Source organism: Rhinolophus sinicus, chromosome 13, assembly GCF_057876585.1.
Source record: "Rhinolophus sinicus isolate RSI-liver-muscle chromosome 13, RSI-T2T, whole genome shotgun sequence".
Classification (NCBI taxonomy): Eukaryota; Metazoa; Chordata; class Mammalia; order Chiroptera; family Rhinolophidae; genus Rhinolophus; species Rhinolophus sinicus.
In genome coordinates, this window is record NC_142513.1 from 23852816 (window position 1) to 23870578 (window position 17763).

At 55.8% G+C, this 17763-nt stretch overlaps 1 protein-coding gene across 6 annotated transcripts in view; it reads left to right on the top strand.

Moving 5' to 3' along the window:
- Positions 1 to 17693, top strand: part of SNPH (syntaphilin) — a 40210-nt gene extending 22517 nt beyond the window's left edge. Inside the window, exons 3-7 of one of the 6 annotated variants that reach the window (XM_019755185.3) lie at positions 4418 to 4445; positions 5217 to 5855; positions 6471 to 6677; positions 9839 to 9988; positions 13367 to 17693. In XM_019755185.3, coding sequence (XP_019610744.2) covers positions 5674 to 5855; positions 6471 to 6677; positions 9839 to 9988; positions 13367 to 14540 — 1713 coding nt within the window. In that variant the 5' untranslated portion in view covers positions 4418 to 4445; positions 5217 to 5673 and the 3' untranslated portion in view covers positions 14541 to 17693. The remainder of the gene's footprint in view (positions 1 to 4417; positions 4446 to 5216; positions 5856 to 6470; positions 6678 to 9838; positions 9989 to 13366) is intronic. The other 5 variants (XM_019755189.3, XM_019755186.3, XM_019755187.3 and 2 more) reach the window with 5 other exon arrangements.
- The last annotated feature ends 70 nt before the right edge of the window (positions 17694 to 17763 follow it).

The window sequence follows — 17763 nt, forward strand, 5'->3', positions numbered from 1 at the left end:
GGGTGGTTTGAGGATTGCTGGCCTCCATGCTGTCCAAGCTCTGGAATCCCAGTCTGACCACCAGAGACTTGCTATGTAGCAGCCACCTGAGACCACAGTCCCATCTTGGTTACCTTGGGAAGCCAGGCAGCATTTGGATGAGTTGTGGGTCTAGATGCCCTGCCCCTGTCCTGGGGTTGCCACGGCGAGAAGGAGTCCCCTCTATGGTTCCTGCTGAGGGAAGCTTGGGCGGGAAACAGGAAGCAAGCTGGAGACATACCCCCACTGCGTCCCTTCCCAAGTCCAGAAAGAAAGGTCCTGGGTGTCACTGACAGTGCAGAGGAGCGTGGTGGCAGATGAGGTTGTGAAGCCAGTGGAAGGTTTACTGAACTTCTCAGCTGTCAATCACCCTCATAGCACTGATCCTCTGAGATCCAGAGTGTGGCTGCTAAAACACTCCCAGCTTGGTCTTCCATCTCCCACTTCTCTCCGCATTAGCATCCTAGGAGCACCAGGAGCTCTGCTATTTGACAGGTGGTATGTTCTGCATTCTAGTGTCGTCTTAGCAGAGAGGTTCCCCCCCCACCCACCTCAAGTTCTGTTCTGTTGGTTGCAATGCTGTGCTTCCCACAACTGTCAGAGGCTTGAGTCATCAGACACAGATTGTTCTGTTCCCTTGGATTTTAGGATAGCTTTCTTCTTTTATTGATGGCTAATTCTTTGAAAAAAGATAATTGATTGTGTGTGCAGGGACTTTCACTTAGCTAGAATATTAGATTGACCCAAGTACCTGGTTTCTCCCCCGTGACTTGCTGATGGAGTAAAATGCCAGAGTGTCTCTTTAAAGAATGCAGCTTCCAATTTTACAAATGTGGAAACGGAGTCCTAGTAATTGAAGGGGAAGAAGGCATCAATTGGACATTCATCATTTCATTAACAGCCCTAGAATTATAGAATCAGGGAATGTTGGATCCAGAAGCATCTTAGAGACCATCTAATCCAACCCCTTGGTCTGTCCAACGTGCCTCTTTAAACCATCGTGTTACTTACAGTTGTGTGTGGATTGTGTTTATTTTTATGAAGTTCCCCCAGAGGGTGGTGTTTTACCACAAGACATGGCATGTTAAGTGGTCGAGACAGTAAGTGACGGGAGAAGTCCCAGAGTGTGATGTATGTATGAGGGCAGGGCAGGGACGGTGCTGCAGGGCTGGACAAACAGCCAGTGCAGAGATGTGGGAGCAACGAACAGCGCTTTCCTGAGGGTTCAGTAGGCAGCAGAGAGCAGATTGGAAAACATATAGAAGGCAGGGCCTTGAACGCCAGGATCAAGACTTTTGCCCCGATTTTTACTGATGACTTTTGAGGAAGTTCCAGACCCTCTTCTCCATAGCTCCTGCGGCTGCCCTGACCTGGGCCTTCTTAATTTCTCCCCTGCTTGTGTTTCATAACTTCCTACCTCTGTTCTTGTCCCTTCCCAGCCACACTCCACAAAGGCCTCCTACCCAAGGACTTTCTAAAATGCAAATCTGATTATGTCCCTCCACCTTTTGAGGTCCTTCCATGGCTCCCTGCTGCCCACAAAACAAGATCCTGGCCCTTGGAGCTCTGTGTGGTCTGGCCCCGCCCCCTGCTGCAGCCTCACCCGCAATGTGACTCTGCCCTCACCACGCCCCTTAGTTTCCTGAGCAGCTGTGCTGTTGAATCACTCACTGCCTTTGCCCAGGCTTCTTCCTTCCCACTGGTGAACTCCTATTCACCCTTCAAGACCCAGTGTAAACTTCTTTTTGGAAAAGCTTTCCTTGACCTTCCTGAGGCCACCATTATGCCTTGAATGCATTTCTGTTTTGAAGTTCACATTACAGTGCAATTACGTACTTCCAAAATACAGTGGTACCTCGGTTTTCTAATGTAATCCATTCCGGAAGACCGTTTGAGTTCTGAAATGTTCGAAAACTGAGGCACGGTTTCCCCATAGAAAGTAATGCAAAATGGATTAATCAGTTCCAGACCTTTAAAATCAACCCCTAAAACTGCAAATTTAGCATGACTTTTACTATCTAATGATACCATAGATCCCATAAAATTTACGGCGTTCGTAAACCGAAATGTTCGTCAACAGAGATGTTTGAAAACCGAGGTACCACTGTCCTGGCAATACCCATTTTTGAGTGTTTGTTGTGTGATGGGCACAGGGCTAAGCCCCATGCATGCTTTATCCCGTGTCATTCTCACAGTAGCCATATGAGGCGCATTCTGTCATAGCCCCACTTACAGATGAGGGAGCTCAGACTCAGAGAAGTAGCATGACTTATCCAAGGCATGCAGCTGGAGGGTGACAGAGCTGAGATTTCAGCCCAGGTCTGTTGGACTCTATCTCTGCATCTTCCGTCTCTTGTTCCCTAGATCCTTCTGGATCCCCCGGAGCCCCATAGGTCCTCAGGAAACGCTGAGCACGTGAGGGACTGATCAAAGGGGTAGATACAGCAGGGTTGCCATGGTGTGGCAGGATGGGGAAATAGAGGGAGGCTGGAGTGAGAAGGGGCGGGGTCTACGAGTACTCTGGGGTTGAGGTGATGAGAGACTACGAGCGCTTCCCATAGCTAAGGGTTTCCTTTCTAACCTCCATTCTAAGTGGCAGCCTCTGGCCACCTGGGGACAGGCCTGCGGGACTCCAGGCCAAGCAGGCGGCATGGTGACAAACACCATGGCAACCTGCCTCCTCTCTGGGGCCTAGAGGGGCGGGAAGAACTGAGCGAGCACAGGCCCCACACTAGGTTTCGCAGCATTATCCTGGAGAGGTGGCTCCCTTTGGCCTGGGTGGCTTCTGCCCTCCCACGAGGGACCCCTGCCTGCAAAGTCTCCGCAGGGGAAATGCCACTTCCACCTCCGTCCTGGATGAATGGCTGGCTCTGGCCTCCCAAGAGACTGTTGGCTCCATCCAGGTATAAACACCATCCCATTCCCACCCCCAGACCAGAGAGGAAGGAAGAGGGAGCTCAAAAGGAGGAGGCGTGGGATTGCCAAGCGAGGTAGGGGCAGGGACAGCGGGGACAAAGCCCTCATTGTACCAGACCCACACACAGCTCCAAGGCAAGCCAGGCATCCTGCCTGCCTCCCAAGACCTAGGCCTAGAATTCCACCTGACCTTTCCTACCCTGTTTCCCCAAAAATAAGACCTAGCCAGACAATCATCACTAGTGCGTCTTTTGGAGCAAAAATTAATATAAGACCCGGTATGACTATATTATATTATATTATATTATATTATATTATATTATATTATATTATATTATATTATATTATATTATATTATATTATATATTACCCGGTCTTATATTACAGTAATATAAGACCGGGTCTTATATTACAGTAAAATAAAACCGGGTCTTATATTAATTTTTGTTCCAGAAGACACATGAGAGCTGATGGTCCAGCTAGGTCTTATTTTCGGGGAAACACGGTAGCCCCTTAGCAGCACTCACCCAAGCTGGCTTGGAAGAGTGAGGCCCGTCCTCAGCTCTGAGTGCTGCCTCTGCTGAGAAGTGCTCCCGAAGGCACAGCCTCCTCTTTGCATCCTCCCAAAAGCCGAAAGGGGAGGGAGTAGTGATGGGAAGACACCAGTGAAGCCAGGCTGACGGGGGCTAGAAGCCAGGGTCTGTTAGACCTGCAGCTGAGGGCCCCTGGCCCAAATGTGATAACAAATCCTGCCTGCCTTGAAGGATTGATATTTGAAGAAATGGGCCAGGGCACACAAACGTACTCCGCGTGGTCGCCTGGCCACGAAAAGGCTCAGTCAATGACAGGTGATCCCTGAAGGCCTGGCCCACCCATGAGGAAGGACAGTCACCCTGCCCTGTCCCAGCTACTCCTAGTCCAGCCCCGCCGTGCTCAGGAGGCAGGAGGCCATGAGCCATGGGGGGTTCTCTTGACACAAGTGTGGGGGCGCCCTTTCGCCCCAGCCCCATCCCATGGTTCCTCCTCAGGTGCCGACCTTATAGTTCCAGGAGGCCCTGCCTGGGTGATTGGGGCGTGATGGGTGGGATGCATGGCCAAGCAGGGGCGAGCTGCTCAGGTGACAGGCATGGTGTCGGCAGCTCCTGTACCGGCACCCGACACCTCCAGGCAGACAATACTGGCTGTGTCCTGGCCCTCCAGGGGAACAGGCTGCATCTGTGTCACAGCCAGGAAACAGGCCACCTGAGTAGTGCCTTTGTCTGCTCAGGAGGCAGCCCTAGCACTGGCCAGGATGACCAGGCTCCGCAGAGGCCCTGACGTGGGAAGGGGTGGTGCCCTGGGCTGGGGACTCCACGGTGTGCGATCCAGGCCCTCAGCATCTGGTGTGGGTCCTGCCACAGACGGGGGGATGTGTCTTGAGCCAAGTCCCTTCCCTCTCGGATTCCTCCTCTGTAACAGGACTAATCACAGCACTTCCTTATAGGGTTTTTGGGAGGAGTCGGTGGCATAATGTATGTAACGTGCTTGCGTTCTGGCATCGAGTGGGGCTTGGTGAATGCTTGTTTCCCCGCATGGAGGAAGGTCTGGGGTACAACGTCCTCAGCTCAGTCTCCTGTCACCCAGGCTATGGTCCTTAGTCCCTGCTCTGAGCAGGGAAGAAGAGGACTGGGGTCCCTGGAGCTGGCACAGGACTAGCATGGTGGCTACAAAGAGCTCAGGCCCCTCCACCTCGGACTCCAGGAGTTCTGGGCTGATGCCTAGTGCAGGCCTCCTCCCCACAGTGGCCCATGGGGTGTCCCCTCCTTAAACCCCTGTAGGGCTGCCCTTGGAGCCCAAGTCCCTTCCTAGGAGAGGGGCTTAGGGGGTCCTGGGCAGGAGCCAAGGGCCTGAGTCCCCCTACCCACTTGTCCAGAGCACCAATGGTGGGTCTCTGCAGATATGGTCACTTTCTACCTGGGCCCAGCCCACTGAGACGCCCCCTGGGGGCGGGCTTCTGTTCCTACCCCTCCCCCCATCCTTCATCTGCTATGAGCCTGTGCCCTGAGTCCGTGGTGCATCCCGTCAGCATGTGCTTTTCATGGATGGGCGCTGGCCTGCCTGTGTGCCGCACATGTGCGGGAGGCCCAGCTGCATGGCCTGCATGGTGGACAGGCCCCCTGAGCACGAGAGCTGTGTGGCATGTCTTGGAATGTCAGGGATGTGCTGCCCCTTCGTGATCATGTGTATCCATATGTCTTTCTACACGTGTGCTGGTATGTTGGTCTGTCTTGTCTCCCCTGTAGACGGGAAGCCCCGAGCTACGCACCAACGGGCACTCTGGGAAGGTGACGTCAAGACTAGCCCAGCATAATTTGGGGTTCCTGGTCCAGCTCCAGGAGTCCTCCGGCCTGCAGCCCCCACCGAGGAGGGAGGATTGAGCAGCACAGGGGTGGGGGTCCGAGTGTCAGGGACCCAGGGGGCCTGGCTCATAGTAGACAAGGCTCAGAGCTGCGCCGCCGCCAGTCAGGAAACTGTCCCCATACGTGTGTCACCTTGGCAAGCTCTTCGCTCTCTGTGGGGCACATCCACTCATCTGGAGAACGCAGGGCTGGTCTGGCTGCCCTGAGACTCTGCTGATCATTTGAAGTTGGGTGGCAGGAACCTGCTACATTGGCTGGTGGAGGCAGCTGTGGCCAGAACCTGGCCTGCCAGGACCTCCCTCAGTCCTGGGTGTCCTGCCGAAGGGTGAGAGGAGAAGCCATGCCGGGCAGCGGCCCCAGCGAGAGGATGACATGGCCCGGCCCGGCCCTCCCCGCGGCACCCCCAACGCGCCCTCTTTCCTCAGCCCCAGGGACACCACTCATCCCACCACTCACCCGGACCCGCAGCCTCATGGCCATGTCCCTGTCGGGCAGTAGACGGGCCTCTGCTGGATCCCGCAGGTGAGTCTTCCCCTGGCCCAGAACCTTAGCCTCGGAGGGTGGCAGGAGGGTGGGTCTCTGTCCCCACTCTCCCACCAACCGGCAGAAGGTCTTTGAGCAAGTCGTTTCCCTAGTTTTCTCATCTTTAAAATGGGCTTGCTGACATTCACCTCCTCCTGGAACTATTTAAGGGCTCACATGACACTGGATATGAAGTTCTCTGAAGACGTGCCCATTGCATTCCTGCCATCATCAGCGTTGTTGTTTGAGCTTCACAATTACGGGAGGGATGTCGTGCGGTCCTCCACTCGGGTCACCTGGCCGACCTTGATTTTCACCCCTGCTCCTCCTTCTGTCCTTATACCTGCCTGCCCCATTCTCCTCCACCTCTGTCTCAGCCCATGAAGCGACCTTCTCCTCTGTGCTTGGGGAACCTGGAAGTTGAGGCCCGTTGGCAGGGGCAGATGGGGCCCCAACCTGGGCCTGCAGCCCTGCCCAACCTCCACTGTTGTCCTGGGGAGCCAGGAGGGCTGGACTCCTTCTGGGTTTCCATCTTGATTTGCGCTGTCTGTTCTGTCACCCCTGTCTGTGCATCCCCCTCTCCCTTCTGCTTCTCTCTCGGCGGTGACCCCGAAGTGGGGGCCCTTTGGGCCGCAGCGGCCTGGCGGTGTTTGCCCAGTGTCCGCAGCTGCCCACCAGCCAGAACGAGCACCTGCCTCTTCTTCCTGCCTCCAGGCGCACCTCTCCACCTGTGAGCGTGCGGGATGCCTACGGCACCTCTTCTCTCAGCAGCAGCAGTAACTCGGGCTCCTGCAAGGGCAGTGACAGCAGCCCCACACCCAGGTAACTGGCCCTTCCCCTTGGCCCCGCTGTCTGGAAGCCGCGTCCCTGGGGAAGAGAGGAAGGTGGCTGTTCTGTCCACCCCAACACTCACTGGCCGGCGACCTTAAGCAGGTCACTTCCTCTTGCTGAGCTTCAGTTCCTGCCTATAAGATGGATGAGATCCTTTCCAGCTGCACATACCAAAGTCTGTGACTTAGACAAACTAGGGGTGGTGCTTTTAGAACAAGGGGCCAGAGGCAGGCAGCTCTCTGAAGTGTCAGGGACCCCATTTCCTGTCTTTGTGCGCTACCATCTTTGGTGTGAGCTTTTGTACTTGTCATTACAAGATGGCTCCTACACCTCCACAGAGCAGGTTGATGTCCAAGAAGGAAAAAGGTAGAAAGCCCAAAGCCTCCCAGCCCCCAGGCCCCAGGAGCTCACGTTTTCTGACAAGGGACACCTTCCCCAGGAAATTCTTTCTACACCTTCCTGGCAGGACCTGGGTGATGTGATTGGGACTGTAGTACGGGGACAGTTAGTGTTCTCCCTGGTATGATGTCACCCCACACAAAATTGGGGTTCTGTGGGGTAAGAGGCAAGAATGGATATTGGAAAGTAACTCGCAGTGTCTGCCATGTTGCTTTTCTCAGGGGGACACTTTGAGGGTAGCAGAGATGGAGTTGGTCTGGAAAGCAAAGGGTGTTACAAATGCAGCATATGCTAAGTTGTGCTCTCAGGGAAGGTGGACCCAGACTTAAAAAGCAAGGTAGGGTTAAGGAAGCAGGTAAAGGAGAGCTGTGGATCCTCCAAGACCAGAAGTTAGAGCTGTACTGACTGCACCATCCTGTTTTCCTGGAAATACAAGTGGAAGTAGAAGAGTGTGGCTTGGGTGGGTTGATATGTGTAGGTGGCCCATAGCTGGTACCTGCCGTCACTAGGTGCATTTGGTCCAACTTGAGAGTTGTGGGCAAGAGGCCAGGAGACTCTGGCCTGCAACTCCCATGGCCAGAGGACCCCCGAGGCAGGCTTGTCTTGCCCTTTCCAGTGGAAAGGGTATCATTTGTGTGAAATGATCTCTGGATGGTGCTGAGACAACAGTTCTCAGAGTTTTCCACCATGACACACGTGGTGGATGGGTGACGTGTGTGGAGGACCCATGCCCCAGCCTTCTGTCTGTAACCCCATCGCAGAACACAGGGGGCCCGCGTGAAATTGATGTGTTAACGTACATGTTGAAAAGCATATGATTAATGACTTTAATACTTTTTCCTTAGTAGCAGGTTTTTGTAATGCATGTCATAACTGCAGCCCACGGGGGGGCAGTCCCAGGCCTGAGGTTGACAATGACTTCCACGGCAGGGTGTTCTTGCCCATCATGAGAGTGAGGCCTCAGCTGTGGCCTCACTGCAAATAAGCAGGCGTCCCAAAGCATGAGCAGCTGAGAGAATCATCAGAGTCTGTTTTCCTTCTTACATGTATATAATTTTCCCCCACAAAGACAGAGCTATGACAGCAAATGTGTGAGTGTTAAATGTTACATTGGAGGAAAACACTCATGAAGTAAATGGGAAACGTTAAAATCGTTCCATGCTCTCTAATTCTCACCTCTTACTAGTTTAATCCTGGTTCCTCCACCCCTGGGCATGGGGAGAAGAAGACCTTCTTTTACACCACAAATCGGCGCCCCTCTAGCCAAAGTCCTTGCAGGTACCAGGATGTCTGCAGGATGAGCTCCTGGGGCGTCAGGCCATCTGGGGTCCACAGCACTTGCTGGCTTGCTTCTCTTTTGGAAAGAGGGTTTTTAGAGCCCACCAGAGAGGGCACCCCAAGCTCCCACCCCACGCCACATAGAAAGCCCCTTGCCACATAGAAAGCAGGCCCACATGTGACTTGACTGGAGTTAAACCTAGTGACCATGAGGTGAGTACGTAGAAGAGAATCATTTCTTTCTGTCCGCGTCTATTGCCACTTTCTCTTCAACAATTTACAAATACTTTTTCCTCAGTAAACATTAAACAGCTTCCACAAAGCTTTTAAGCTTGCCTCCACCTTGGCTGCTGCAGCAACGGGCCTCACCAGAGCCTGTCTTTTCCGGGCCCATAATACGTCATTGCCCTTCTGTTGACCTGGGGTTCCCTGTCCCCTAAAGGAGCCGAGTTGGGTGGCAGCAAGGCTTCTGCCAAGTTGTGTGAGGTGTTTAAGCCAAGATGCAAGGGGGTTTCTTTGTGAACAGAGCAAGCGACAGGCGGGAAGCTGGGAGTCGAGGAGGCCGGGATATGATCTGTTGGTGGAATTGGGGTGCCCTCCTTCCCTGGGTGAAAGCCTCCACCCTCATCCCTCCACTGGGTGGGAATTCCACCTCCTCTGCACCAGGGGGACCAGGGTCTGCTCACTGCACATGTACGTCTGTGCCACTCCGCGCAGGGGAGCAAGTGGCCTCCGGAGCAGTGCATTTGCAGCCTGCTGCCACCTCAGGGTACAGCTGTTAACGGGTTGGTGCCCAGAGACAGCAGTGTTCATGTGCGTGCTCACATGTGCCCCAGAGTAAAGGGTTTGCATGCATTTTGTGTGAACACATGCGTGGGCTGGTGTCCTAGTACATGAGAGTGCCTGTGGGGATGCACGGGCACGGGTGTGTATTCGCACGTGTGGGCATGCGGGCAAAAGTGGACCAGCAATAAGCGGGCTCGGATGTGCACTCGAAGTAAGCAGGTGTGCAGGTGACCGGGAGGGAGAGGCCCTCCCACCCCAGCCTCCAGCCCCAAACTTGTTCTCAGCATCAGGAGACGGGACACCGGCGCTCTCTCTCCGCATGTACCACTGGGGATGTCGTCATTATTTGTTTACAACGATGGGGTGGTAATAGGTAGAATGCCCGGCATGGTTGTCAGGCGCGTGCTCTGTAATAGGTCCCCCCACCCCCAACTAGAGGAGCCCCGCGATCCCCACCCGGGTGCTGTGGTCTTCAGTCAGAAGAGGTTTAATAAAACGCTCCTTCCAGAAGGGCTGAGTGTTCTCATGCCCGCGTGAGCCCTGACTCCTGACGGGAGGCCTGGCCTGCAGCCCTCTGGTGGCTATGGGACCAGGATGGTGAGGCTGGTGTCCCCTTGCCTCCGGGAGGCACAGCACCTGTGCCTTGCTGTCCTTTCCATCCCTCCTGGCTGACGAGCATCCCCTTACAGGCGCTCCATGAAGTACACACTGTGCAGCGACAACCATGGCATCAAGCCACCGACCCCCGAGCAGTACCTGACCCCGTTGCAGCAGAAGGAGGTGTGCATCCGGCACCTGAAGGCTCGGCTGAAGGACACGCAGGACCGGCTCCAGGACCGGTGAGCGGGCAGCCAGGGACAGCCCGGCGCAGCCCTGGGGACACGCCACCAGCTCCACACTCCGAGGAACTAGGGCCCGGGGGCATCTCTGGGACAAAGGAGGGGCTGGGGGCTCCTTTCCTAGCAAAGTCCTGTGGGAGCCCATTTCCAGAGCCCCCACCTGTCCTTGCTCTCCCCTCAGCGGCTCCCTTTGATTACTGCACATAGCTGCTGGGACCAGGCCGGAGCCGTTCGCCCTGTGAGTGCTTGTCAGACTTCCCACCGAGAGCTGCACTCTTCCAGTTTTCGCCTGGCAGCCCCTTTTGGCCACTTCTTATCCCTGGCTTCTTTCCACCTGGGGAGTAGGAACACAGGGCATTCTTCCTGGCTTTCCTTCTCTGTGGGAGAAACAAGCCATTGGCTCGGCTTTGCTTCCTCCCAGGGAGTCAGCGGGGGGCTCTGGGCCCCCAGGAGCCTTCCTTCTCATCTACTTATACGTGATGTACCATCAGGAGAAGACTTTCACTGAGCTCCCACCTAGCCGGGGTCTCCCAGCAGCCCCTTCAGGCCTGTGTGAGCACATTCGTTAGACCTGAGGGCCAATCCTGATGCTCCCAGCCTCTCCCTTCCCAGGCTGGTGGCGTCATCTTTATGATGGAAGCTTCAGGGCTGCCCTCTGACCTCTTCCTCATCTTAACTGTCTTCTCCAGACTCTGTCATTTCAAATACGCAGGGGACTGTGAGCTACAGGAGGTGCTGTGCGGGGCCCCGGAGGTCGAGGCAGGCCACGACAACCACATTTTCCTTCTTTTTTTATATAACCGTTTTATTGAGCTGTAATTCACATACCATACAATGTGATGATTCTCCTTATACTCACGGAACGGTGCAACCATCACCAGTATCTAATTCTGGAACATTTCATCACCCCAAAAAGAAATCCCACTCCCAGTAGCAATCACCCCTCCGCACCATTTCTCCCCAACCATTCCAGTGCCTGGCAGCCACGAATCTTTCAGTCTCAATGGATTTGTCACCTCCGATGTGGCCAGTAAACGCTTGTCCACGTCTTTCTTGACCAGAGCGCTGCCAATCAGCTTGAATTGGTTGTGGGTTTGACCTATGGGAGGTTGCACGCGGCGTTCTGTGGGCCTCCTTGTCTGTAGAGCGAGGGTTTCTATTTTTGTTTCTCCTCGTCCTCTTAGTGATGCCCTGCGTCTACTTGGCTCTTTGCACTAATGTCCTCAGGAAGCAGACGGCCCATCTCCCAGCTTCCTTTCTAGGGCTGGCCCTGCAGCTCAGAGCCGGCCATCTGCCCTGTGTGGTTTGGGCAGGATGCCCAATCGTGGACATGCCTGCATCTCAGATCCCTAGCCACTCTGCCTGCTACCGTTTCCGGGACCTGTGGCAGTTCTTTACTTGCTATATGGTCACACTCGCCATGTATGCAGTTTGATACGTGTCAGTCTCGCAATAACCTACCTTCTCCTCGAAATCCTTTTACACTCTGCTGTCGTATGCCATGTCCCTACTTCCTATGATGCCCTTTCCCCATCTTGCTTCCTTGGCAAACTCGTCCTTCAAGACTCAGTTCAAATGTAATGTCCTAGGCAGGGTTGCGAAGCCATAACTCCCCGGGGTCCTGGTGGCTCCAAGGAGAGGGGCCGAGCATGCCCAGTTCCTTCTTCCAAACGTACTCTTCCTCTCATGGCTCCATGTGTCAGTGAGGAGAGTCACCCTAGAGTGAGCCCCCACCCTGAGGTGGGAGGAGCGAAGAACAAGTGCCCTCATACCTGTCAGCATGTCTGTTGCCGTCAGTCTGAGCAGCTCTGGTTCCCGCTGCCGTCCCAAGCTCTGTCCTGTCAGCGGTCCGTCCCCAGCCACACAATGCCATTGCTGACTTCCTGGCCACTGCAGACTTTCTGCCCAGGCCCTCCCCTGTATTGTGACATGAGATTCCTGGGCCCATTTCCTGAACTGAGTTTCCAGTCTGACTGAAAAGTACCTGGTGCTTAATCTGGGACCATCACTCTGCTGGGCTCATAAACCCCGAGGTGACGTTGTGCCATTTGTGGATTTTATTGACGTGAATGCAGGGTTTGGGCTGGTACGGTGTGGGCCGTGTCACCGACAGGTGTGCTGGAGGATCCCCCAGCATGCGCTTTCCAGTCTCGGGAAGGATTTTCCTCCTTTCTCACTGCTTTTAATCCGTCCTGTCCAGTCGCACCCTGGTGTTACCTCTGGCTTGACGGCATCTTTTTCTAACTGGCCTCCTTCCCCTGTGCCCTTGCCCCACCCTGGGTTAATCTGTGACTCATGGATTTAAAAAGCCTGAGAGTTTCTGGACAAGAGTCTGCCAACTGTCTGGTTTGCCTGGCACTTGCCTCTCCTTTCAGGTAAGGTTTCCAGGCGGGAATTCCCACCCGTTCTCAGGAATTTTTTTTCGCTTTCCCGTTCCCAAATTCCGAGATATAAACTGTTTTCTGTTCTCCACGATGAATTATTTCCACAAAGTGGCGGCCGATACTACCAACCACCAGGGTTCAAGGAGCCGATTTTCCCGATTTCCTGACCAACTTTTCTCGGGATTTGGAAACGGGAAAGCGAAAAAAATTCCTGAGAACGGGCGGGATTTCCTGTCTGGAAACCCTACTCTCCAGGGTAGCTCTGTGCCTTTTTCATCCATCATTTTGACTTTCCTCTTTACAGTAGATACCAAAAAGAAACCTCTGGCCTGAATAAAGGAGGGCCACCCTGTTTTCGTCATTCTCCTCTGATTCATCCACCACTTCTCCCTCTACTTGAGGGAAGATGGAAAATTATCAGCTTCCCCCCACACACACACACTGAAGGCGGTAGTTTCTCTCTTAAAAAGTAAGTGGGCCACCTCCTTCTTCCCAGGGTCTCTGGCCAAATATTGCCCCATTTAAAATTTCTACAACCAGCTTTAGTAGGAGGCCACATCCCTTTCCATAGAGCAGAGATTTTAAGTTTCATTTTTATTGTTTTATGTCAAGATTTTAATATGGCTGTATCAGGTTTTGATAGCAGTAGCATTTTAAAGCTGAGAATCGGTATTGTCTAGTCTCTTCCGTAGGTAACGGATCTAAATTAAGCCGGGGGTCGATGGGGGTGCCATGTGTGGTGTCTGCTATCGCCATGTCTTCTGCCCCCACCCAGGAGGAGGCCTCTCCTCTCTTCACCCCTCGGCCCCTCCCCCCACACTTCTCCTCCTGTGGAATAAAGACAAGGAGGAAGGGACATTGAGTTGTTCCTTTTGGTCTTAGCTCTGAGTGGCAGCAGCACAGGCCCTCTGTCCTGGGGGCAGCCCGCTCCTCGCCTGTCCTTGGTGGCTGTGACAGGCCAGGCAGTGAGCGTGTGTGTCTCGTCTGCTCGCAGGGACACGGAGATCGACGACCTCAAGACGCAGCTGTCCCGCATGCAGGAAGACTGGATCGAGGAGGAGTGCCACCGCGTGGAGGCCCAGCTGGCGCTGAAGGAGGCCCGCAAGGAGATCAAGCAGCTCAAGCAGGTCATCGACACGGTCAAGAACAACCTGATGGACAAGGACAAAGGGCTGCAGAAGTACTTTGTGGACATCAACATCCAGAACAAGAAGCTGGAGACGCTGCTGCACAGCATGGAGGTGGCCCAGGACGGCACGGCCAAGGAGGACGGCCCTGGGGAGTCCGCGGGCGGCTCTCCCGCGCGCTCCCTCACCCGAAGCTCCACCTACACCAAGCTGAGTGACCCCGCCGTCTGCGGTGACCTCCCGCCTGGGGACCACCCTGGCTCCTCCACTGAGGATGGGGCTGACAGTGGCTTCGTGGCGAATGATGACACAATGAGCCGGACGGACGCGCTGGAGGCCAGCAGCCTGCTGTCATCAGGGGTGGACTGTGGCCCTGAGGAGACCTCGCTGCACAGCTCCTTAAGCCTGGGCCCCCGCTTCCCTGCCAGCAACACCTACGAGAAGCTGCTGTGTGGCATGGAGGCTGGCGTGCAGGCCAGCTGCATGCAGGAGCGTGCCATCCAGACGGATTTAGTGCCATACCAGCCTGACCTGGACACCATCCTGGAGAAGGTGACCAAGGCCCAGGTCTGCGGGACAGGCCCCGCATCAGGGGACAGGTGCCCGGAGCCGGATCCCCACTCCTCAGGGCCCAGAGACCCCAACTCAGCAGTGGTGGTGACGGTGGGTGATGAGCTTGAGGCCCCGGAGCCCATCACCCGTGGGCCCACCCCCCATGGGCCTGGTGCCAACCCCAACCCCGGCCTGTCGGTGAGTGTGGCGTGCCCCATGGAAGAGGAGGAGGAGGCGGCCGCAGCCGAAAAGGAGCCCAAGAGCTACTGGAGCCGCCACTACATCGTGGATCTGCTGGCCGTGGTGGTGCCGGCCGTGCCCACGGTGGCCTGGCTCTGCCGCTCGCAGCGGCGCCAGGGCCAGCCCATTTACAACATCAGCTCCCTGCTGCGGGGCTGCTGCACCGTGGCCTTGCACTCCATCCGCAGAATCAGCTGCCGCTCGCTGAGCCAGCAGGGCCCAGGCACAGCCAGCGGCTCCCAGCTCTGAGGAGCCCCATCCGGCCAGTGGCTCCGGCAGCTGATTGTAGGGGTGCCGTCCTCCCTCTCACACATTCCCGTGGGGCATCATCTTATTTATTTAGTTTTGGGCTTGGAAGTGGTTTTTTTCAGGATGTTAGCAGTGTCAGGGAGCTGGGAGCCAGCGTTGGGGAAAGGCATCCCCAAGCTTGGACAGGGGAGAAGGGAGGAGAGACCCGGGGCAGGGAGGCACGCTGGTTGGACAAACCACAGGGAGGGTAGGTGGTGAGGTCCCGAACCCAGCCCCCACCCACCTGGCCCTTCACAAGGACAGCCGCTGCTCAGGAAGTCTCCAGTATGTTGATTTGGGGAGGCTGGGCCCAAGTAGCCTCCCCTTCCCCCCCAACCCCATATCCTGGCCAGTTCCCTGCTCACTCCAGGCCTTCTCTCCCAGGCCACCCCTTGCCCTCAGCCCGGCTCCTGGGCCAGTATTATGTCCTCACACGGAGGCAGCTGCAGTCCAAAGTACAGGCCCCTGACCCAGGACTCCAAGCAGGGTCTGGAACCACTGGGCCTGGGCTGGAGCTCCAGCCTCCTCAAGCTGCTCCCCACTTTGGGATTCAGAAGCATAGTCAAGATCACGGGCTGGAGGAAAGACAGTGATGGGCAAGAGGTAGCCGAGGGCAGTATGGGTCCTACATGTGTCTGTTCATCCCGGATCTTCTCCACGCTCCACTTTCCTCCTGCGCTTCTGGGTGTGTCCGATAATTCTTCCTGCGAGAGCTAAGCCGGACAGGCTCGTCGCTGAGGTAGGAATGCTCCCTTCCAGAGAGTCTGCCAGCACAAGGAGAGGAGGCAGGGGCTGCAGCTCCGGGGCTCCTCCAGCCTTCTGAGGTGAGGCTAGGGAGCCAGGGCTGGACTCAGCAGTCCTCAGCAGGTGTGAAAAGCCGGAGGCCACGATGGCCCCTGGAGCTGGACCCGTTTTCCCAGGGGCTTCAGCCCAACTTCTGTTTTGCACTTTGTTCATTTTGGGGCTTGGTTCTCACACTTCCCAAGATCTCCTGTGAAGTGGCTGCTTGCTTTCTAGGGTGATGGTTCCTGAATCTTAGATCTATCTGCCCGGGGGAGGCGGGGCAAGATTCAGCAGGATGAATGGCAAGATGGGGTACAGAAGCCATGATGTTATCTAGGACAAAGCAGGGTGCCCTGGGATGTGTCCTGAGCAGGGACAGGGTAGGGACAGTGGGAGCCCTACAGCTTCCCTGCTCCCAACCTGAGCCCAGTTGGCCTGGGAAAGTTCTCTGTCCCCCCTCCTTCCCTGGGACCATATCTGGGCTCCCTGGCAAAGCTGCTGACATTTTATTACCATTGTTATTTTACAAAGTAAATCCGCTCCTCTTCTCCTGCAGGGTTTACACCCATCTGGTCGTCCCACCTACTCTTCAGAGTTAGGCCCCACATTTTAGGGGGTTGGTGGGACCCTGTGTCCTACTCACCCCTCTGGCCTAGGGGACACTCTGGTTCTCTGCCAAGGTTGCTTGCCTGCCCCTGCTGCTCCAACAGCCGTTGCCTGACTCATGGGCTCTGCCCTTCCTCTCTGTGCCCTCCCTTTGAGACAGGGCACCTGCATGCACTGGGAGTGGGCAGCCAGCCCAGCCATCGGGGCCACTGCCCCTTCTGCCACGCGCTTTGTGCCTCCAAAGCTCCCCCACCTCGGTCGGGGCCTCAGACCAGCCATCCTTTGTGGAGCGCCCCCTGCCCCAGCCGAACCAAACCCGAACTCCTGGGGGCTGCCCCCAGGACACTGGGGTCACGACATGGAGGGGCCGTGGACAAACCCAATCCAAAGCCAAGCCAGGACTGGCCGTGGACCCAGCCTCCTGTGCTGTGTACTCACGGAGCTGCGTAGTGAGTGTCTCCTTAGAAATAGTCAAAGCTTTGCCGAGAAAATAAATGTATGACTCTATTTGACAACCTAAAATCTATATATTTTTCACCACTGGAATTTAGTGGAGCTGCGTAGCCCCTCTGCTCCTGTCCGTGTCTTGCTGTCTGTGGCCTTCCTATTGTGTCTTGTGTTTTGGTGGACGTGGTCAGGGCTGGGGCCACAGTCCACGCCGTCCCTGCTGCTGGAGAAGCCGCTGGTAAAGGGCTGTCCTGGGCCTGGACCCAGGGCCTCTGGATGAGGTGAGTGGGGCCGGCTGCCGCCCTTCAGTCCTGCTCTGGCCCGAGACCTGCCTGCCTATCTGGGTCACAGGGGCCCTCGCCCACAGTGCTGAGGGTCCTCTCTTTGGGGAGTCCAATTGGACCTTCCACAGGCTTCTCTTCATGTCAGTGGAGGAGGCAACTCACTGGCCAGCCCTGGGACGGACCCTGGGAGACCATTTGGTTGGTGGTCCCGGGGGCTCCTACGTGTGTGCATGTGTGTGCTCAGCGTCCACATCTATGCAAAAGGTGCAGCGCCAGGAGGCAGAGGCATGGCAGCCGGAGCCCCTGTCTATGCAGGGCACAGGATGCGGGGCTGCAGGGCAAGGCCAGGGGCTGGGCCGTCGTCGAGTGCTCAGCCTCCACATACCTGCTTAATACCTCCTCCTGGTGGCTGTGACCTTTCCCTCCCGCCCTCGGCTTCTGGAGCAGAAATCTTTGGGGCATCCCCACTCCCCAGCCTCTGGCCAGAGCTGATTAGATCCGAAGAGGCCCCTTGCAGCTCAACAGCCAGAAGTGGCCTCTTAGCTGTAGGGCCCGGCGCCCGAGTGGCCCTGCTGCTCCCCTGATCCAGACTCCGGCAGGAGTCAGAGTCGGGGGCCAGGACTCTGCACACAGAGCTGGCCTCGAGCGGAGTTTACCAAATATCTCCCAAAGGGATAACTTAGCTTTTCACTGAACACCCTTCCCAATCACCACGAGACAGGGGCATCTGACAGCCCCCTGGGGAGGGGTGGGCACATGACAAGGTTCTGAGCAAAGGCCCACTGAGGGGCCTCTGCCTGGTGACCTCCTGATTCCCTCTCTGACCTGGGCACAGTGCACTCTCATATTCGGCCATCCCCTTGACAGAAGTCAGGGGATTCAGGAAGGAGGGAGGTGGGGAGGGGTCTTCACTTTGGTCTCCTTTGTCTTTTTGTTCAGACAGAGTTGTACCTACAACAGACAGCTCTGAATTAAAGCATGAAAACACACAAGACCCTCAGCCTGTGTTCTTTATATCGTCTTTTTTCAGGGGGAGGGGTGAAGAGGGCTCCAACTGTCCCCGC